The sequence below is a fragment of the Chionomys nivalis genome, chromosome 14 (genome assembly GCF_950005125.1).
Source record: "Chionomys nivalis chromosome 14, mChiNiv1.1, whole genome shotgun sequence".
Classification (NCBI taxonomy): Eukaryota; Metazoa; Chordata; class Mammalia; order Rodentia; family Cricetidae; genus Chionomys; species Chionomys nivalis.
The window spans coordinates 22574893-22597663 of record NC_080099.1 but is presented as its reverse complement, the minus strand read 5'-3'; the positions used below and the strand labels follow the sequence as shown (position 1 = coordinate 22597663).

The 22771-nt window shown below is 42.6% G+C and overlaps 1 protein-coding gene across 1 annotated transcript; it reads left to right on the top strand.

Moving 5' to 3' along the window:
* The first annotated feature begins 4522 nt into the window (after positions 1–4522).
* On the top strand, positions 4523–22418 carry Napg (NSF attachment protein gamma). Its single transcript, XM_057788888.1, has 12 exons — positions 4523–4654; positions 7177–7244; positions 9111–9195; positions 9880–9897; positions 10541–10571; positions 11486–11595; positions 11714–11780; positions 12035–12105; positions 16113–16191; positions 16691–16770; positions 17350–17479; positions 19456–22418. Exons 1-12 carry the CDS (start codon positions 4599–4601, stop codon positions 19597–19599), a joined length of 939 nt encoding a protein of 312 aa, XP_057644871.1. The 5' UTR covers positions 4523–4598; the 3' UTR covers positions 19600–22418.
* The last annotated feature ends 353 nt before the right edge of the window (positions 22419–22771 follow it).

Below are 22771 nucleotides of genomic sequence, written 5' to 3'. Positions count from 1 at the left end.
CCCTGAAACTCTCCCAACAGCACAATATTCTAATATTCTGCCCAAGCATGTGGAGTCAAGAAAGTACCGATTGAATTTCCTGCATCTGTGAGCTACAACAATTCATCCTGCTCTAACGTTTTTCTTGCAGGTACTATTTTTGCTATAGATAGACAAATGTAATTAATATTTGACCCAAGAACTGAATCAGGAGCTGTTATGTCATTTCCCTGAGAAAGCATATTCTGTACAACAAATAACGATTTTACAAACAAAGGTTTGGAATTAATCTTATTATCATTTGGAAGTTTCTTCCAACTGGAATGGGAGTTTAGAGAATTGTTCTTAGCTTTTGTTGAAATAAAACTACACCACCCATTGTGATTTATTATTTTTATAAGTAGTAATTAATAAGTTAATGAAGTATCAATGATGTTGATTAGAAAATAATTCCTAGATCTCAGGAAGATTAATATGGAGAATTCCTTCTTGTTTACCTACTTTACTTGTCCAGTGTCTGCTCCAGCTCTCCAACTCTGGACTCCACTACGTAGCTACAGCTGCTTCCTCACAGGCTGACGGTAATGCCAGCCTTCAGTGCCCAGAAACTGTGTCATTCTTTTGCCTTGTTCTCACACACTCTGTTTATACTTTGTCAAGGTCAGCCACTTCTCCCTTCCTCCGTCACCATATGGCCTGTTACTGCTGTCTGTCTCGCCCCTGCTCTTTTCCTTGAAGGAATTTTCCAAAGGGTAGCTTAATTCTCCTAGAACCATCCCTGCCTTATTAATCTAGGGAGAAAAGGGGGAAAGGTGGGATATTTGTGTTGTTCCTCTAGGGTCCCCAGGCCACCTCTTGCTCTCTGCAGTGTGAACAGGAGTTATTATGTATTTAATAGGGTTTACCTATTGAAGGCAACATTTTTTAAAACAAACAACACAAAGGCTGTCATGGCTATTTTCTGTTTTTCCACACCTAATCTGCTGATGCCGAAATATGGATATTGTGAATGTTGTGCCCCTCATAAGTCCAGACTCCATGAGGGCAGGAAACACACATCTTGCTTAACAATTGTGTCCCAGGAGCGCAAGACTAATGTTTTGAGAGGAGTTTAGAAATAGTAAGTAGTATCTTTAAAATATGCAAAGGCCTTAAAGAGATAGGTCAGTGTTTAAGAGCGCTGACTGTTCTTCTAGAGGACTCAGGTTTGATTCCTGCAAGGCCTTCACAGTTGTCTGTAACTCCAGTTCCAGGAGATACGACGCCCTCTTTTGGTCTCCATGGGCACTACATGCATATAATGAGAAGCCTATATGTAGACCACACACACATAAACATGGAATGATAAAATAAAAACGTTAATTAAAAAGGAAAAATAAGAGAAAGTAAAAAGGAGACTATAGATACCTTAGAAAATCCCTGGGTTCTTCCCGGTACTCAAACCCAAGGCTTTTGTCGTAATCCATGTTTTCATTGTTATTGTTACAATAAAATACCCGTGGATCATGTAAATTATAAAAATATATAAATAAATTTCATCCATGACGTTTAATATTGGGATATCTAAGATCACAGAACCTTCATCTGATGAGGGCTTTCTACTGCACCATAACATGGCAGAGGCTTTCAGATGGCGCTCATATGTGTTAGCCTGGGCCTTCTGCTCTCAGATGGAGCGATGGGGCACGTGTGTTAGCCTCTTATCAAACTGTAAATGCTGTGATGAGCACCCTGCTATCATGACCTCATTTGACCTCATCACCTCCCTAACTCCCCCTCCATTTCCTTTACATTAATTTGGGGGGGGTCAGATTCTAGCAGTATGTACCAGTCAGCATTCTGTGGCTGTAAAAAATGCCTCAGACACTACACTTTAAAAGACGTTAAAGGGTTCAGTCTGCAATCAAGCAGCCCCTTTGCCTTCGGGTCTGTGGCAGCCAATGATGGTGGGAATGAATGGTGGGGAAAGCATGTTCAATTTATAGCCTGGGATGAAAATGGAAGAGAATATGGGTTCCCACTGTTTTCATCATGAGTCCCCTTCCTAATCGCCAGCCCCTCACTAGGCACCACTACCTAAGAGCTTTTCCTTCTCCTGACACCACTGCTCTGAGGACCAAGACATCTTCACACAGGCCTTGGTGACACCGCCAATCTAAACCACCAGTGACAGTCCTCATGGAATTACTCATTCTGGGGCTGTGGTGAGTCAGAAGCCAGGAACACAATATTGCACAGCCTTTCTGCCTTCCTACCTCTTGCTTAGAGGCTGATAAAATGTGGCAGAAGCAATGGTCACTTGGTCCCAGTAGGAACAGGCAGACAAGAGGCTTACCTTAGTTACTATTTTAATGCTGTAAAGACATACCATGATCAACAAAACTTAGAGAAGGAAGCATTAAGTAGGAGGCTTGCTTAAAGTTTCAGAGGGTTAGTCCAAGATCATTATGGTCAGGATCATGACACCAAGCAGGCAGGCATGGCCCTGGAGTAAAAAATGTAGCTGAGAGCTACATTTTTTTATCCACAGGCAGTCATCAGGGAGAGAGAAAGAGAGAGAGAGAGAGAGAGAGAGAGAGAGAGAGAGAGAGAGAGAGTCAGAGTCTGGGCTTGACCTGGGCTTAACCTGGGAATTAAAACCTTAATGACTACCCCAGTGACACACATCCTCCAATAAGGCCACACCTCCTCCAACAAGACCACACCTCCTCCAACAAGACCACACCTCCTCCAACAAGACCACACCTCCTCCAATAAGGCCACACCTCCTCCAACAAGACCACACCTCCTGATCCTTCCCAGTTTCACTAACTGAGGACTAAGCATTCAAACATATGAACCAATGGGGGCCAGCCTCATCAAATCACAAGGCCAGTTTGGCATTGCTGATACAGAATTTTTTTTCAATAGATATTGATTGACTGGTCGATAGAACAGAGAAGCTCTTCTGATTTACTATTATTATTATTATTATTATTAAACAGGAAGTAGGAGTTGGTAGTCAAGCACAGGGAGCGTGTTGGAGTTTGAGGAGAAAAGTGAGAATTTCCCAAATGAGTGGCAGTCGTCATTTGACAGGGGTGGGACCTAGCATCTTTGCTCAGTGGCACTCTAAGGCCTGCTTCAGGTTTACAATCATTACAATGAGCAGTGTTAGCATGCTGGTCGATTTTCTCCAGTCATGGGCACTTGCTCAACAGCAGATCTACAAGAGGTGCGAATATTTTTTTTCAGAGTGGGAAGAAAGAGGGAGGGAAGAGTCTGGGAGTATGTGCAAAAGAATGACTATATGAAGCAGTATGGAATTTAGGATATGAATAAAAGATGGAAGGTGTGAGAAAGGGCAGACAATAGGGAAATAGGAAGAATCTGTCGACCACCAAGAGATGTACGAGAAAAGATGCCAGGAGGCAGTGGACCGCTAAAATCGACACCACAGAGAAACACAGTTATTGGTTGCTGAGGCCGCAGATACTATCCTGGAAATGGTTGTGCGCCTTAGCTTTCTGTTGTTGTTACAAACACTCGAGATCACTCATTTATGTGAAGGGATTATGTTTTCTTCACTGTTTCAGTCCACGATGGCTTTGCCTCTTGCTTTTCAGCTTATGAAGCAAGACTGTACAACATGGTTGGAGCAAAATGACTCATCCCATGGGAGGAGAAGATGGAAGAGGGGTTAGGGTCCTTTTATATCCTTCAAGGATGTAAAAGACCTGCAATGACTTACTTTACTTTCACCATGCCTCACCTTCTAAGGGTTTTATTGGCTCTGTTAGGACTGGAGGTTGGAGAGGAAACACTTCAGTGTGCGGACCTTCAAACCGTCTTAGTGGCTGAGCTAGATATAAGATCATCGCAGATGAAAAACTGAGAGGCTTACATAGGTATTGCGGGACTCAAGGATATGATTTCAAAACTTCCATTGATGAGCAGCCGAGTTTCTGAATCAGCCAATCACCTCTACCAGCTTATTGCAAGGGCCTCTCATCATCAGTTTGAAATATAACAGACAGTAACTAAGGGTTACAATCTGTTTTCTTTATTGACTGATGTATAACTAGAACTATTATTCAAAAGATGTAATGGGAGACATATTAATCCACTATGAAGTGGATGTAGGAGGAAACACAGTGAGACCAGGTCTTATAAAACGAAAATCATGAAAGACGAATGATGCGCAAATACCATCCTAGATGTTGTAGAGAAAAACTGTAATAAATTGCATCCCAGCATTTTCATAGCGTGGAGAAGCTGGGTTCCGTGAGGGAGGAGTGTTTTTTGCTTTTTGGTACTAAATGAGACCAGTACTTGACATATATTAGTTGCTCCTTAAATATTTGTCGAGTACAGTAACAAACGTTCTAAAGAACGCATTACTTTAACACCCAACCAGAGTTAAAGCCCCACCAGGCCAGTTCCGCAACACTGCGCTTGCGCGCTATTTCCCCCTCCCATCCCGGCCCTTTTCCGGGCCAGCTTCGCCACAGAAAATTTGAGCTCTTCGCTTCCCGTAGGCGCCCTTCCCGGCTTCCTCCGCGGCGTTCCCACGCCGACGCTCCCGAGGTTTGCGGGGCACTAGGTGGCTTCGCTCTTCGCGTCAGCAAGTGACCGAGACCATGGCAGCCCAGAAGATAAACGAGGGGCTGGAGCATCTGGCGAAGGCAGAGAAGTAGTACGTGGAGTCGCCGCTGGGCTAGTGACCCGCGCCCCTTGGCCGTGCGCGCGGGCGGATCGGGAGGGAGGGCCGTGATGCTGTCCGCGTCCCGGAGCGGCGCCGTCCCTTGTGGGTCAATCCCCTGCAGTCGGCGGTGCGGGCCTGCGCCTCGGCATCTGCAGCAGGTGCCCGCATCACAGACACGTCAGCCTGGTGCCGATTCCCGAGGGTTTGCGGCCGCTCTGCTCCTAGAGTAGTTGAGGGCTCAGGGGTGGCTACCTTGTTTCCTCTTCATGACAGCCAGAAGGGACCCCACGGATGAAATCGCCCGGTCTGGAGCCACTGCTAGGAAAGAGACCTTGGTGCCATGCGGGGTGTAGACTAATTCTGAGACCTCTCACCCTTAGACGTCCTGTTCTCTGGGGTACAAGGTCTCTGCTTCCTTAGCCCTGTGGGTGTGCCACCATCTGGGTCCGGGCTCAGTAGGTACCCAGCTGTACTGGAAATTGCGAATTCTCCTTATTTTGACACTAACATGACCCTCTAACCCACTTCCGTGAATTACAACATACATAGTTAGCTATTATCGACTATAAGAAGTTTCTTAGTACACTGTTAGGGGCACCATAAACTAAGATCTTACCAACTTTCCAAATAGAAGTCCTCATTTTACAAAGAAGAAACAGAGGCTGCCAGAAACTTTCTGGAGACCTGTCCAAGGCTGCTCAGCTGAACAGAACAGGGTCAGTTTTACGCAGTGGAAATCCCCAAGCTCTTTCTTGTATACCACATTGCCTCCAGTGGCTAGGAAGGCAGCTATCGGTGCGGAGGGTGATCTCAGGAATACGTGTTGCTGGTAGGAGCAAACATAAAAGATCAGAGTATGTGCTGTCAGCCATAATAGAGTTGCACTATGTGAACTTCAGGGAGAAGTGATCGACCCGCCTGAGTTAAAGGAACAATAGGAACCAGGATTGGCATCCTTTCTGTAATAGCCTTAACTAGTCCTCACGGCAGCTGTGTATGGAGCTGAGCCTTTTGGCTTCTAGGTGTCTCTGCTGGGAGAAGAATGGTGGGAGAGGCCTTCAGTCAAGGTGGGGTCATAGATGCCCAGACATGCTTGTGGCTGCGGTGGGGGTGTATTGGATTCAGGTATGAAGGGTGTTTGAAGTTGCTCTCGGTAAAAAAGCAGTGGGGTGCAGGAAAAATGGGCTAAGAGTGTAGGAGAGGCAGTCGATTATACTCTATTTTCTGATGGCAGTAGCGCTCACCACTTTCCTTGTCTTAGGGACGTTTTCTTATTGAGCCTTAGGACAAAAACAGTCAAGGCTCATAACAGGTTAGACATCATAATGACATTAACAGGGCCTTCATTCCTAACCAGTGATGCTCCACTGCCTGGGGTGATCTGCAGTTTTTAAAATCTCTCCAGCACATTGAATGATTATAACTTGTTTGGGTGAGACTTCCATAATCATGCTACTATAGGGCGGAATAGGTGCTTTCATGACGGGCAGAGCTGGAACTTTGCTCTGCTGCTTATTTCAATTTTATACATTGGACATTACATGTAATTGAAGGATTTTATCTCTCCCCGAGATGAAACTCTTCACAAACTTGAACATCTGTTTACACGCTTCAATATTGTTATAGTATGTATGTGTATGTTGCGTGTTAAGTATATTAAATATATTTTACAGAGAAAAGTAACTTCAGAGTTAGGCTCTGGGTAGTTGATACATGGGTCACAAGAACTTCTGTGGGCCTGTGAAGGGTGTGCTTCTAAGGACCCCATCTCTCATTAGCCCCTGGATTCATATGAAGCAGTGTTATATGTAAGTAGGCTTTCACTAATTGAGTTGAAATGTAGACTATAAGATGGCCTTCAGCAATTCTTACACACACCCAAGTTTGAGACCTACTGGATTAGTTTGAAATTACTTTTAAAATAAAAACAGAATACTGCAAAAGAAAAAAGGCAAGAAAGATAAACACTTAACACTGGGTGCCCTTTGCTCTGGCGGCTAGGCCAGCGTCAATCCTGGACCGCCATTCCTCTCTGCTGTCCTAACACTCTCCTCTTCCTCCCTCCCGCCCATTGGCTGCTGACTCTCACAGCCTTTGCTTTACTCCCCGGCTTTCCCGTCTGAATGTTGTCCCTTAGTCTCTGCAGTCTCTTGGAATACCAGGTGCTCAAGGTCTTTACTTGTCCTCTTCTCAGTAGCTGCTCTGCTGCAAAGGACAGTCTAGTCTGCTTCAGGTTTTCAAGCTTGTTAAAGCACACGTTGTGGCAGCCACCAAGACAGTTTCTGGCTGTGTAGATCTTGGGTAGGCAGTGTTAATGCCGCTGGTCTGGGGACCATGCTTGTTCTGTTCGGATGGTATATAGGCATTTCAGAAGGAGGAAAACTGCATTTGTGATGGGTGGGGATGGCAGAGGCGAGGGTGCATTTATTATGAATAGTCGAGAAAGAGTTGAGAAGGTGGGGACCTGTCCTTGATGGTACCTTTTGTTAAGAAATGTCTCTCTTTCATTCTAGCCTGAAAACTGGGTTTTTAAAATGGAAACCAGACTACGACAGTGCTGCTTCTGAATATGGAAAAGCAGGTATTTGTGACTGGAGTCCTCTTGCTGTTGTGTATATCATTAGCATAATCGGATAACTTTGTCTTAGCGTAATAATTTCAGTGGTTCTTGTCAACTTTACTAGTTAGAACAGAAGAGCAAAGCAGAGCAACTGCACGGGCCTGGGCATTTTCCTGGACTTACCCTCTGCAGATTTGGCGAGTGCTGTTCTTGTCCTGGGTCCTGACAGCAGACCTGGGGGAGTGTCTGCAGCCCAGCTCTTAGCATTGCTTCTGTGGGAGCCAGCCTCATTCACTGGAGTCCATGAGTGTTGCGTGGCTCTGTCTTAGACTTCCTGCTGTTGAGTAAAGGGTATTCTTTAATTTTTACAATAAAAAGAGGAGATCTGCAGGCCTTGTGTTTTCCCACATTAATGTTTATGAGCTTCATTTTGAGAAACACGTGTTCACGAAGAGTTAAAACCTTTGTGCCCATTTCAGTAAATTCACCTGTCTATAAGTATGAAATACCTGAAATATGCAGCGAAGGGAATTCAGTACAAGTTTAGTGTTTATTAAGAAATGATATGATAGCCCTGAAAGGCTGCTGTCATTTTGATATAACATAGTAAAACATAATTTTGAGACTGGTGCGATGGCTCAGAGTGAAGGTGCTTGTTGCTGAGCCCACAACTGAGTTTGGATCCACGTGCAGACAGAGGGGTCTGACTCCCACACATGGTCTCTGATCTCCATGCACATGCCTTTAAACCACCACAGGTTTGAAGTTCCTCAAGCACATTTTCATCTGTGACTATGTTAGTGAGCCTGACTTTGAGATCCCCAGAGCAAGTACTTTCCACCAAATTTATCAGTTTATCTCCAAATAAATAACTAAACAACCAAACAAACAAACCAGGTACCTTGAAACTACCATTATTATGCATAGATTTATTTTCTACTTGGAAGGAGAACAGAAGTCTTTAGCCCTGTGCTTAAATATTGTGTAAGTTTTGTTTCTTACATTCTGCAAATTACGTGTATTTTGTATTTAAAGATAAATTTGTTTAAACTTGATATTTATATGGATTCTTGGGGATATTTTATAGTCTTTATAAAAATAAAGCTGGGACAAGCAAGAATAGGTGTAGTTGAATATTCTGTTTGTTTTCAACACTTGGTTAAAGAGTTCTCTGAGAGTGTGGTTTTAAGAAATAGTTGAGGACACTTTATCTAGAGGGAGGCTGAGGCAGGAGGATCTGTTCAAGTTGGAGGTTAGTCAAGGCTGCATAGTTGAGTCCTCCACTAGGGAGTACATGTGTGGAGACCCTGGCTCAGATGACAAAGCAAAGACACACTTCCTTAAATCACTGTGCTTTCTACTTTTCATAATCCACCCTTGATGAATTTTCCAAAGACTAATATTGTCCTTCAGGGCCATCCTGATCGTTTCACCCGGTGAGCCCCCATTGCAAGTGGCGTAGATAACTAAATAGAAAAACAAATGACTTGTTGGCACTTAAGGACTGTGCCCAAAGGGAAGATGTATTACAGAACTGATGTGTTGATTGGGCTTCGGTTTGTCAGTAGTCATGGGCTGGAAGAAAAGAAGCTGGGAGCGAGGTGTGCTCTTGGGTGGAGCAGGCGCTAGAAGGAGCTCTTGGTATTCAGTGGAAGCAGCACCGATGTGTTGCTAAAAGTCAACAATTAAAACTTTAAAAGGCTTCTAAAAGTGTACTCAGAAAGATTATAACTTGCTTTAGATAAAAGTAATATTTCACATTTTTATGAAGCCCCCTATTTGAAATCCGTATTTCTCATATAATGCAGAATTGGGTAATGATTCATTTGAGGACGGTTAATGATGGAAATAGAAAGTCTTACTTTTTTTTTTCTTTTCCTGTTTCAGCTGTTGCTTTTAAAAATGCCAAACAATTTGAGCAAGCAAAAGATGCCTGCCTACGGGAAGCTGTTGCCCATGAAAATAACAGGGCGTATCTTTTTTTTTTTAGCTTTAAAAGGAAATGAAACAGCTAGATTTTGACACCACCTTTCCCTTGAACGTTTGAAGTGAAATGCTTTTCAGTTAGAGAAGGATAGGCAGTGTATGCTTTATAGTCATGGGGGATTCAGGGAAGGGTGGGCAGTGTGTGCTTTATAGTCATGGGGGATTCAGCGAGTGTTCCTGAGCACATGTTGGTATGAGCAGCCCCGTTTGCCTGTTATTTCCTCTTGCTCCTGGCTTTGATGACAGGGATTTGACTTGAGATGAAGGGAATGAGGTTGCTAGGCATGTACCGAAAAAGAAAGTGAAAGTACAGCTATTGAAAATGAATAATCTGCTTTGGGAAAAATAGTCTTCCCCAGGTCTTTGAAGATTTATAAACATTCTAGAACGAAATGTTCTTGGTGTGTCGTAAGGGCTACCAATTATAAATGTCCATTTTATCTCCCGTGCAAATGTAGGCTTAGTATTCTTGCACTTCATCCTGTTGGTGCAGTAGTTTAAAGTTCTTCTCAGTGTTTGTCAGTGTTGGGGAGGACAGAGCCAGCAGCAGCTGGGTATCGCTGCTTTACTCATAGGACTTGTCTTTGGAAACATGGACCAGTGACTTAGTCTCTGAAGACCATTGATTTCTTCTATTTTCCTTAATTTTGACATCGTTGTCTTCATTCAGTCTTTTTCATGCTGCCAAGTAAGTAACTTTTCACTCTTCTTATGTGTTTGCAGATGTTTTAAAAGTTGATCTCTCTAAGCTGAGAACTTTCCCTCGAGCTCTGTGTTTTTAAATACTTATATAAATTTAATTAAGATAATTATTTTCATTTGTTTTAGTCATCAGCTGAACTTTAAAGTCCAAGTGTCTCCTCATAAGAAAGATTTTTAAATTAAATTCTGCATAATGTTTTGCTTGTGGAAACCCAGGTGACTTGAATTCTCCCTTTATTTATTGATTGCCAAGTGCCCATGGAAGAGATGGGAGCATTCTCCTTTTGTGGAGCATATTCATTTGTTTTAAAACTAAGAATTGGGCTTGTCTTTTAGCCTTTCTGAGACTGGCTTAATTTTGCTGAATAAACTCAGTTTAGTGTTTGATGTTCCTAAGGCATCAGTGCTCTAAAAAGCAAATGAGTGAAAGGAAACGCATGGCACTCTAGTGTGGCGGTACGGCCCGGAGTGACACACACGTGCTTGTGCGGCACTCTAGTGTGGCGGTATGGCCCGGAGTGACATACGTGCTTGAGCTCCTTTCTGCTGGTCAGGTGACCAGCATCTTCACCTGAAGCTCTCTCCCTCTTTGTTAAGGTCTCATCAGAGAAATTGTATTCTCTTTACAGAGCTTACGAGCAAGCTGGCATGATGTTGAAGGTTAGTGATATTGTTTCGGAACAGCTGTGGGGGTAAAGTGAACTCGCAAGCTGTCAAGGCAGAGTTCATGTTGAAGTTGACAAGTTTCTTCCCTGTAAAGCAAGAAGGGGTGAGGGTGTGGGAGTGGGAGCAAAGGCTATGTTAAGATGTCTTGCCCAGCTTAGTGCTAGTTGGACCCATGGTGAGCGTCCTGTGGCAATTCCTGTAGAGGATTGAAAGTGCCTGTGAAAGGCAATGGATTGGGAGGGAAGCCTGCAGCCAGGAGAGGGTGCTGCTGGAGACAGCCCAAGGGTGGCTGATGTAGTAAAACTTTATTTTACATGGATGTTTGTTTGTTTTGTTAAATCACTTGTAGGTTATGGAAAGGAAAATTGGCTTTATTAATTTTTTGGTTTATAAATATCAGTATCAGGCTGGAGTCAAGAGCGTCTCAAACTAGCTATTGCCACTTTATTCCTTTTGAATGGAATAATGGAATGTTTTGACTGATATGCTACATTTATGCTTCTTAATAGCAGGTTAGGGGTTACTATTCTGTTTTAGTTATGAAATGGGGTGTGTGTGTGTGTGTGTGTTTGTAAACAAGCCAGAGCTCAACATTTGGTGTCTTCTTCCACTCACCTTCTTTTTTGAGATCAGGTCTCTGGCATGACACTCACGTGTTGGCTAGACTGGTGACTGGTAGTTCCTGACATGTACCTGTCTCCACCTCCCCAGAGCTCAGGTTACAAGTATATATCATATGTTGGGCTTTTTGTTGTTGATTTTAGACCTAGATCTCAGGTGGTACCTACTCTGTAGTGCTGTATGTATGTCAAGAACTGTGGGGGTAAAATTATGGAATTTCCAGGTGTTAAAACTCCATTTCTTAAGTTGAGACATTTTCTGCCCCATACTGCATGCTTTTCCTGAAGGAGATGCAGAAACTGCCTGAGGCCGTCCAGCTGATCGAGAAAGCCAGCATGATGTACCTGGAGAATGGCACCCCTGATACAGCGGCCATGGCCTTGGAGCGAGCTGGAAAGTGAGTGCACATGGCTGCTGTGGGGTGCCCTGGCTTTGCAGAGGCTCCTTTTGTCTTGCTAAAGTCCTTAAGAAACAATTCCTTAATTCTCACAAATTGTATTTTCTCTCTAATTCAGGCTCATAGAAAATGTAGATCCAGAGAAGGCTGTACAGTTGTATCAGCAGACAGCCAATGTGTTCGAAGTAAGTTAGAATTTTATTTCTTTAATTACTCATAATATTTTCATTCATAATATATAGGAAAAGAAAAATGCAGTGAATGCTTTTTAAGGTTTTTCTGTGTCCCAGCTCGAAGCCTTCTTTCTTCTAGAGGTTAGTGAATGGCCTAGCAGCATTGGTGCTGCCAACCATGGCCATTGCTTTGTGCAGTTACTGTTGAGGGTCAGGAGAGTTCCACAGTAACTCTGCCCACACTCCCTTTTCTCTGATTCCTGCAGAATGAGGAGCGCCTCCGGCAGGCAGTGGAACTTCTGGGAAAGGCCTCCCGACTGCTGGTGCGAGGACGAAGGTATGGTTTACATTTGCGACTTGTAAACAGCCTTGGCTATAGCTTGTCTACACCGGACAAACCGTAGAAAGGTGACCATCTCCTAAGAGTAGGCATGTGGATTTAAAACCTGTTTTCTATCATAATTCCAAACTGCGTCATGCTTTTGTTGCCTAACGGTAACTCCGTGAAGTGAAAGAGTTGCTGTGGTCTCCCATTGCACTACTTGGAACACCCATGAAAATCCACAGCTTTTGATACAGTTGTGTCATTAAATGGGATATTTAGTATTTTCCACTATATATGTATATCTTTAATTTTTTTTAATATTTTGATCATTGTCCCATCGCCCAGCTACTCCCAAAACCTCTCTACCTGCCTAACCACCCAACTTTATATTGTTTTTTTTATTCTTCTTTTCAAACAAAACCAAAATACAAAAACAAAAATAAGAATAGACAAGCAAAACAGTAAGACAGAAACACCAAAACAAAACTGCTTCTGAACATGGGACCTGCTATGGAGTATACTCCATTGGAGAACACTGATTTTCCTTTGGCCAGTGGGATCTGTTGCAGATAGCCCTTAGCTAGGGCTAGGAACTCAGATCTCCTTACCCCTCTCAATGCTGGGACCCTGTCTGGTTTGAACTTGTATAGTATGGTGTGTGTTGCCACAGAATCTGTGAACGTGTATTGCATCAGAGCTCTTGTATCTGGAAGACACTGTTTCCTGGAGTCTTCATCACTCCGGCCCCTAACAGTCTTTCTCCTCCTCTTCCACATAGATCTGGGAGCCTTGGAGGGAGGGATTTGATGAAGACTGAGTGTTCCAAAGTCTCTCATGCTGCACTTTGTCCAGTTTGGGTCTTTGTGTTAAATCCCCATGTACTGCAAAAATCTTTTCTTATGTGGGTTGAGCTGATTTGTGGGCATAACAACATGTTGCTAGGCGTCATTTTATTACTATGTCACCTTAGTAGAATAATAGTATTAGGTTTTCCTCTAGGGCCATGGCCTAGCTAGTCTCTTAGTTACTTTAACAGTGTCAGGTATGGGCCTTAAATCCAATAAAAAAAATGGTTGGTTACTCCCATAATATTGTGCTACTATTTACCAGTATATTTTATAAGCAGGTCATTGTTTTAGGTTGCAAGATTTATCCCTGACTGTTACTGACGTTGCCTTTTTCCTTTGGCATCATGCAGAATACCTTCCAGCACCAGGAAAACCAGACAGTAGAGGTGAAGCTTCTAATTAGGCACCAGTTTGACTTTTCCTTGATCCATGACGTTTTCTTCAGCAATAGGGCCATAAGGTGGAGAGCAACCAGTAGCTTTGACAATAGCCTGTGATTTGGAGGAGTTTTCATGGGACCCATTTGACCAATGACTCAGCAAGGTGTTACCCATTGCTGACACTGGAGGCTTTGCTTGGTGGCACAAGGAATCTACTTGAGGCATTGTCTCCCACTGCATTTAGATTTTTTGTATGTGTGTATTTTAGTAGTAGGTCTACATATGACTTTTCAAATGACCTTTGTGTTAGTTATTCCTCCCTGTATTTTTTTACTCTTTATCTCATTCCCATTGCTCCCTGTTTAATCTTCCTATTCCGGTTTCCTCTTCCACAGTACTGTATTCTATTTTTCCTTCTTTGGGAGATCCTCTCCTCCCCCAGGGCTCCTTGCTAGGTTTCTAACCCCTAGGGTTAATCAGATTGTAGCATACATATCAAAAGCTTCAGCTCTAACTCCACATATAAGAGAAAACATATAATATTTGTCTTTTGAGCTCGGGGTTATCACAGGATAATTTTTTTCTAGCTCTGTCCATTTGCTTGTAAATTTTATAATTTTAATTTTTCTTAGCTGCTGAATAATATTTAGGTGTGTAAATATATTTTATTTTCATTTTCTATTCATCAGTTTCTAGACATCTAGGCTATCCAATTTCTGGCTATAGAGCAGCAGTGAACATAGATGAGAAAATATCTTAGTAGTAGAATGCTGAGATTTTTGGATATATGCCCAAGAATGATATAGCCGGATATTTGATGAGAATCAAGCTGAGGAATCTCCACACTGGTTTTCACAGTGACTATGTCAGTTTGTACTACAGTGAATAAGTGTTCCCCTTCCCCCATATTCTCCCCAGCTTATACTGCCATTCTTTATTGATCTTAGCCTTTCTGACCAGAAAAGAGGCAATGTTAGAGTAGTTTCAATTTGCATTTCCCTGACGGTTAACAATATTGAATAAAATTGTTCCTTGTCATTTGTGTTTCATATTTGAGAACTGTATCCCATTTGAAAATTAATTTCTTGATGTTCAATTTTTTGAGTTCTTTATATATTTTGGATATTAGCCCTCTGCTTTGCCCAGATGATGTTGTCTATTGTCTTTAGAAGCTTTTCAGCTCCCTGCAGTCCCATTTATTAATTGTTGGTCTTAGTGCCTGTGTTACTAGTGTCCTGTTCAGAAAGCTCTTTCCTCTGCCATGTGTTCAAGCTTATTCCCCACTTGCTCCTCTATCAGATTCAGTGTCCTTGGTCTTATTGGTGTTGAGGTTCTTGATCCATGTGGAGTTGCGTTTTGTGCAGAATGATAGATAAGAATCTATTTGTGCATAGGTGTGTGGACTTAAGTTTGGGTGTTCAGTTTGCTTCCATTCATCATCATGTCTGTCTTTATGACAATGCTATGCCGTTTTTATTCCAGTAGCTGTGTGGTACAGTTTGAGATTGACAGCGGTGGTACCTCCAGCAATACTTTTATTATTCAGAATTGTTTAGTTATCCTGTGTTCTTTTGTTTCCATGTGAAGTTAAAGATGGTTCTTTCAATCTTTGTGAAGAACCGTGTTATAATTTTGGTGGGGATTTCATTGAATCTGTAGATTGTTTTTGGACGGATGGCTGCGTTCACAATATTAATCTTACTGACACAGTAGCACGGGAGGTCTTTCCATTTTCTGGTGTCTTCAAGTTCTTTCTTTGATATCATAAGGTTATTATACAAGTCTTTTACCTGCTTGGTTGGAGTTGCCCCAAGGTACTCGCATACACACATGGGTGCATTCATGTGTTCATTTGCCCGTATCTCTCCCGTGACAGTAAAGGCCGTAGGTGTAGTTTTTCAAGAAATTCAGGACTGGATCAGTTCCTTTCCAAGGCTAAAGTAAGTTTTTCTTCATGATGACTACATATTATAAAATATATGCCAAACATATTTAGAGACGGAGTATGACTATATCTTATATTGATAAGGTTAACTGTTCTTATTCAGATACACTGTTGTGTTTGTAAGATGTGGAAAGCTTCCAATAGTGAGATTTCCATAGAAATGAAATAGTCTGCTTCCTGTAATTTCGTTTTCTACAGGGTCTGTGCTGCTCATGCTCACAGTCAGAGAGATGTGAGCACATGGAAGGCCTCCCTCCTTTCATTACTTTTTCTGTTTGTAAAGCGGACTGCCACAGCCCCAGCTCTCTCTTTAAAACAGCATTACGTAATCTCACGGATTCTGTGACCATAAGTCTCTACTGGGGTCTCAACAGGCTGAATTCAAGGTGTGGGAGGTACGCTGGGCCTACAGAAAGGCTGGGTTAGCTTGCTGGGATCCTGAGCAGCAGTGCAGGAGTGAGGACACATGGCAGATAAGGGAGTGGTCAGGGCACCCTTGATGTTTTTACTGTAGATGGAAGGAAGCCTGGTGATGCAGTCCAGATTGTCTAGAAAATTTTATAGAGCTACTTATTGAGGTAGTTAGGAACATATTAATGGGTGATTTTACCAAACTTAAAAACCTCTTTCATGCTAACCTTTCATTTCCTTTGCATTGCCCTGATGCCTCAGAGGGAGTCAGGCATTTGAGAGAAAAGTCTGATGACTGCAACCAATGGAAACACCGCTGTGGAGCAGCTGACAAAATGCTGTCCTCTAAAGTCCGCGCTACAGGGCAGTGTAGCAGTGGCATCCGCAGAGGGCTTCACGTCTGCCCTCTTTGACGTTTATTTCTTTTGTCTTTAGGTTTGATGAGGCTGCACTGTCTATTCAGAAAGAAAAAAATATTTATAAGGAAATTGAGAATTATCCAACATGTTATAAGGTATTCTTTGAATATGTCTGGCTTGACTTCACTTTAGATATTTTACACATTGGTATAAAGTATTTAAGCTAAGATCCTATGGATATTTGTCTGTTCCTATAAATCAATAATTTATGATCTTTATGCTTCTGACCATGACGGAGAAAACCATCCTAGCCATCCTTTCTTTCAATAAAATTTTCAACAAAACGCTAAAAGTATTCACTTTAAACTCCAGACAGTAAATAAAAATGGGTGGCCTGTAGATGGCGCCCAGTGCTTGGATGAAGGCAGCAGCTCAGGAGCATGCGTTCCTGGGAGCTCTGTCTCCTCTTGTCCACTGTCCTGAGAGATGCCCCTCGTCATGGCACTGGGCAGGAGAGACTGCAGCAAAAACTCCAGAAGAGCCCTCCTCCCTGAAACTGGAGGGGCTCGGGAGAGGCCTCCCACCCCCACTTGGTTTAGGTTGAGCTCTGGTCATAGAGCTGCAGCTGCATCATAGTCTTCCCTCTCGTTTCAGAAAACAATTGCTCAGGTCTTGGTTCATCTACACAGAAATGATTATGTGGCTGCAGAGAGGTGTGTCAGGGAGAGCTACAGGTAAGGAAGGCCTGGCTGTTTTCACTGACTGGTGTTGACTTTCCTATTTCTTGAATTAACATCAATACCTAGACAAGTTTTGTTTTTGCCATGAAACTTTTACAAATCTTCTAAGAGATAAGACTGCCATTGCAGGGTTCTGTTGTTTTGTTGTGTGTGTCTTGTGTGTGCTGAGCAAGCCCTTACTACAGAGCTGAACTCCAGTTCCACCTCCCACTTAGGGTTTGCCAATAAACAGTTATGGTACCAGTTTTACAAGTTGCTTTTCTGCTTATGCTGTTCCCAGAATGATTTTCGTTACTTCGTTATCTTTGCCTTTTAAATGACAACAACAAAGGAGAATTTCTGTGTGATATGTTGCAAGTCAGATGGGGGCATGAATGAGTATTGGTCATTTATTACTGTGTGAGTGTCTTGTGCACTGTAGAATTCCTAGTGGCATCCTTGGTCTCCACCCACTGGTTGCCAGTAGCACCCCCAACACTTGTAACCATCAGAATGTCTGCAGACTTCTCCTGCCCTTGATGGGGACAGAAGGAGTCTCAAGGGAGAGCTGAAGTGTGATTTGTGCTTCCGTAGCATCCCAGGGTTTAATGGCAGTGAAGACTGTGCTGCGCTGGAACAGCTCCTAGAAGGGTATGACCAGCAAGATCAAGATCAGGTGTCAGATGTCTGCAACTCACCCCTTTTCAAGTACATGGACAATGACGTAAGTGGGCCTTTTGGGTCAACTCTCCTCTTCTTGAAGAGATTCTCCCCTGTGGACTGGAGAGTTTTCTACCTCTGTACCTGTATTTTCCCTGTGCTCATAAAGGAGCCAGCCAGTCTAGTTGAGCTTTACCCTGTGTAGATGATGTGCTCAGGACTGATTACTTGCTTCCTAGCTGTGTTGTCATGTGCATATTATAAATTCAGCCCCATTTCTTCCCTCTTTTCTCCTGCCCTGTTTCTTGGTTTATCCAGTTGCTATTAGGTTTTTTACCTGAAAGAGGCCATCCTGGGTAGCTGTAGGCCTGTGGGCCTCCCGTGAGAGCTGTGTGAGACAGGCTGTTATTAGTCATCTTCAAGCCTAACCTGTAAAGTGGAAGAGCTCAGTTTGTCCCCTAGACTGTTGTGAAGAATCCTCTGGTCTTCTGTGAGAAATAGCCTTACACTTGAGTGAGCCACAGCTCTCAACCTTTTTCCTCAGTCCTTCTGTATATTTATCTGATTACTAACCTCAGAGTTCTGTCACAGTGTCAAATTAAGATCTTGAATTTTCTTATAATGATAGAGGTAAAGAAACAATCTTTTTTTTATTCTAGGTAAATTCTTACACATACTTTTCTTTTTTTCTTCTTGGTCTCACTGTAGCCTTCTTGCCTCAGTACCCTGAAGTAGTGCAGGAAGTCCAAGTGTGCACCACTCTACCCAGCTGCTTATGCGCTTTTGAAAGCATCCTTGTGTCATAATAATATGTATGCGGTATCTACCTCAACAGTGTCCACCTTGTTTTGAGACAGTCTGAACCTGGAGCTCATTGATTTGGTTATCTGGCTGGCCAGCGAGCCAGGGATCCTCCTGGCTCTGCCTCCCCAGTGATGGGACTATAGGCTTTTGTCACTACATTTGTCTTTTGTGTGGGTGCTGGGGACTGGGCTTGAGTCTCTTTGGTTATAGAGTAGGCACTTTACCAACTTGGCCATCTTCCCAACTTTGTGCTCAGTTTTAATTTATTTATAAGTGTTCTGTATGTATACCTGTAAGCCATAAGAGGGCACCAGATCCTATTATAGATGATTGTGAGCCACCATGTGGTTGAACTCAGGAAGAGCAGTCAGTGTTCTTAACCACTGCACCATCTCTCTAGCCCATTTTTTTTAAAAGTGTGGGTTCTGGAGATCAAACTCTGGTCTTCAGGCATGAAAAACAAGACCTTTACCAATTGAGTTCTCTTCCCAGCTCCAAATTTGTATTTTTTTAAATTGTTCCTAATTTACACTCTCATTTACTCAGGTTTTTTCTTCATAACTACTAGAAGTATTATGGGTATGTCCATATTATCTCCAGGTCCCCAGTTAGGTACATACTTGATACATCCACAACTGTGAGCAGTTGTACCATGGTCTAATGACAGGGCATTTCTCTCAGAATACTAGTTCCTGAGGATGGATGGCTAGTATTTATTGCACTGTGCATGTATGAAGTATGTATGGGCACAGGTGCTACAGCACACGTGTGAAGGTCAGGCCAACTGTGTGAAGTTGCTTTTCCTTCTCTCCTTCTGTGGGTTCTGGGGATTAAATCCAGGTTGTTAAGCTTGTATGGCAAACACTTTTACCCACGGAGCCATCTTGCTGACCTCATGCACATGTGCTTCTCTCTAAAAGATTTGTTTTTATTTTTGTGTACGTGAGTGTTTACCTGCATATATTGCACCACACGGGGGTGCCTACAGAAGTCAGACGAGGATATTGTACCTCCTAGAACTAGAGTTAAAGATAGTTGTGAGTCGCTTTGTGGGCTTCAGAACCGAACTCACATTCTCTGCAAGAGCAGCAAGTCCTTTTGACTACTAAGTTATCTCTCCACGTGCCCCTACCTCCCCATCCTGACCCCAGTCCTTTTTATAATTAGCTGATGCTAGGACACTGTGTATCAAGATTCTAGTTTTCCAGCTTTAATAACTTGTCTTACTGTTGACAGTATGCTAAGCTGGGCTTAAGCCTAGTGGTCCCAGGAGGGGGAATCAAGAAGAAATCACCAGCAACACCCCAGGCCAAGCCAGATGGAGCTGCCAGCACAGCTGCTGAGGAGGAGGAAGACGAGTATTCAGGAGGCCTGTGCTAGTAATCTGCCTGCAGAGAGATGAGAAGCTGGGAATCCTGACGAGCCTGTTGATGGGGTTAAGACTCATCTGTGGTCATCTGCTTCACGGAGATTGTGAAGCTAAGTGTTAATATATGTGAAGTTTAGCTTGCCTTTCCCCAACTCAGCCATTGTGTCTGCTACCTGTGAAGCTCTGTACTTTCTGTTCTAAGAGCAGAAATGAGCGGTCATATTTTAATAATTGATTTTAAAATGTATAGATAAATTTCAGATAAATTATATTATAAGCAAGGCAGGAAATAGGCATAAATACTCTTTTCTCATGGGTTCTTGTAATTTATTGTTAAATAATTGTCACTGCATTTTATTTAACGTTACTTTTAAACGTGATTTTTCTTTTTCTTTTTTTCTTTTTTTTTTTTTGGTAAAAATAATTATTTCAAAACTGGTCTGGTTCTTCCCACCATCTTTCCGTGTTGTCACATGGTACTCATGCATGTTCTGACTAAGGTTCTCAAGAGCATCCTTAGTGCCCAAAAGAGAGGCAGACAGCAGGTCCTCAGCGGGCGGCATTCCAGTGTCACCCTCCAGTCTGACTGTGGTGATGGTGCGTGCTGACACCTGACACCCTTACACGGGTGGGGTGAGGAGAGCGTTGATGGTCACAGAACTGGGACCGTTGTTGTCGCCCTGCAGGCTAAACAAGTGTGGAGCCCCAGGTTAGATGTGTTACCTAAAGACCGAGATATGGCACGGTTATCTTCCCGTCTGTCAGTGTGGTTGCATTGTACCAGTAGCCTCAGCTGGCATTGTGGACCATGAAGAAGCATGACAGAAACATGGAGAGGAAGACCTGGGGTTCTCTTTTTAGGGGTATAGAATGTAAGAATGAAAGCAATGTTCCTGTGGACGGGAGGACTTGTCTCATTCTGAAAAGAAAATTTATCCATTACCATATTAGGTACATTTAAATTATTGAGTATTTCAGAGACAGGTTTGGGACAAAAGCCTTATAGTATTTAGCTCAATACATGACCACAAAATGTGGAAGGCAGAGTATTGGTGTTTCTTTTTTAACAACAATAAAAAGGCTGGCTGTGTTCCAAAATGGGACTAATTAAGACCATTTGCATGAGTCCAGAATGACAGGTAATGTTCCTGTCAGTCTAGTATGCTTGCATTTCTGACCTCCAAAGCAGTTCTGATTCAGAGTTCATAATTTAGCATGAGTTGTTCAGTATACTACATAAAGTAAAAAGCCAGTGTGTGTGTGTGTGTGTGTGTGTGTGTGTGTGTGTGTGTGTGTGTAGGGGCGGCAGTGCTTTTGAAAGACATATATTTAGGACTGGGTTACCAGTCTTTTCATACCTCAGAAGGTCTTCCATGCTTATTTCCTAAAAGTTAGTTTTGAAGCATTCCTCTCTTTCTAAACCTGTATGGCTTCGACCCTCTCAGAGCTGGTGTGGACTGAAGAGGATGCAAGCAGCAGCAGTGCGTGCACCAGGCGCAGTGTCGACCGGACTAGTCCCTGTCGCCATGCTCCACCGCCGTCTCTTTGTGACACACCGTATTTGCATATAGTATGCTTGCTTTTGCTGGCTTTCCGGAAGCTAGGAAAGTATCTTTATGTTACTGGTCCTAGTGGGAGATCTCAGACTAGCATCCTCTTTCATGCATGCTTGAGTGGGTGGGCGTCACGTAGAGTCCCTGCACAGATTACAGGTCTGATGCAAAACACTAATAGAAGTTTTATATTTTCCCCTAAGTTACCTGGAGAGTTGTTTGTGTTGCCAGCTCATTGTGTTTAATTGCATTGAAATTATGACTAAAGTTGTATTTGGCATTTTTATTTAAAGAGGAAATTAGTATTTCAAAGATGGTGTCAATGTTGTGTTTACCTTTAGATCCAACCAGAAACATCATGCTTATTTGAACAAATTAATACTCTATAAAAGTAGATTTGGCAGTACTTAAAAGTTTCTTTAGACAATTGTGTGGCCCCTGTTATTCAATAAAACCTTGCAGGGAGTCAGTTTTACTCATAGACATCTTAAACACAAAAGGAACCATGAATGCCTTGTGGAGTGGCATTGCAGCTCAGTTTTAAAGCAGCAGAGGGTTTAGACAGTTGTACACCTCCTGCCGTTCAGAGCCAGCGCTCGGGATCAGGTTTAGACAGTTGTGCACCTCCTGCCGTCCAGAGCCAGCGCTCGGGATTGGGTTTAGACAGTTGTACACCTCCTGCCGTCCGGAGCCAGCGCTCGGGATCGGGTTTAGACAGTTGTACACCTCCTGCCGTCTGGAGCCAGTGCTCAGGATCGGGTTTAGACAGTTGTACACCTCCCGCCGTCTGGAGCCAGCGCTCAGGATCGTTTTTTGTGTCGGTTATTCTGGGTGGTGTCTTGGGGCTTTTGTTCCATGTGTACATGTTTTCTTTTTTTTTTTCTTTTTCTTTTTACAGAGGTCTATGTATCTAGCATTTTATTTTTCTACCTGCATTAAGTCTGCACTCCGGAGAGTTTTAGTCAGACTTGGGAAACTTGGTGTTTACAACAAGAACTGTTTTCCGGAACTCTCAACACCCTCTATGAAAGTGAAAATCTGCATGAATATGCTAGAACCATTTAGTGTTTAGTTATTGTATAGTAAGTGAAGTCAGTCTACAGAACACATTTAATATATTGAATTTGTAAATATGCAGAATATGGTATTTGTGTATGGAACCTGTGCATTATCATATTTTTTCAGATTTTTGGTGAGTAAAATATTAATATGTTGTTAATGGAAATTAGATGTTTACTTCTGAAGGAAGATAATTATTAAAATAAAACCCAAGACTCTATGAATGTTTTTAGTTTTATTTGCTTATTCATTCTCTTCAAGGACACATTTTCTTAATCATTTACATTATTTTGGTTATCTTTCAGAAGAACAATAGTATTTATCTGTCCTCAATTGTTTTTGCTTTGTCAGAGTTACTGTATATTGAGTCTTTTAAAATACCAGTCATTTATGTCCTAACATACTGTTATAAAGGCTGCTCACCTCTTCAATATAGTGCTTGAAGTTCTAGCAATAGCAATAAGACAACATAAGGGGATCAAGGGGATTCGTATTGGAAAGGAAGAAGTTAATCTTTCGTTATTTGCAGATGATATGATAGTATACATAAGCGACCCTAAAAACTCTACCA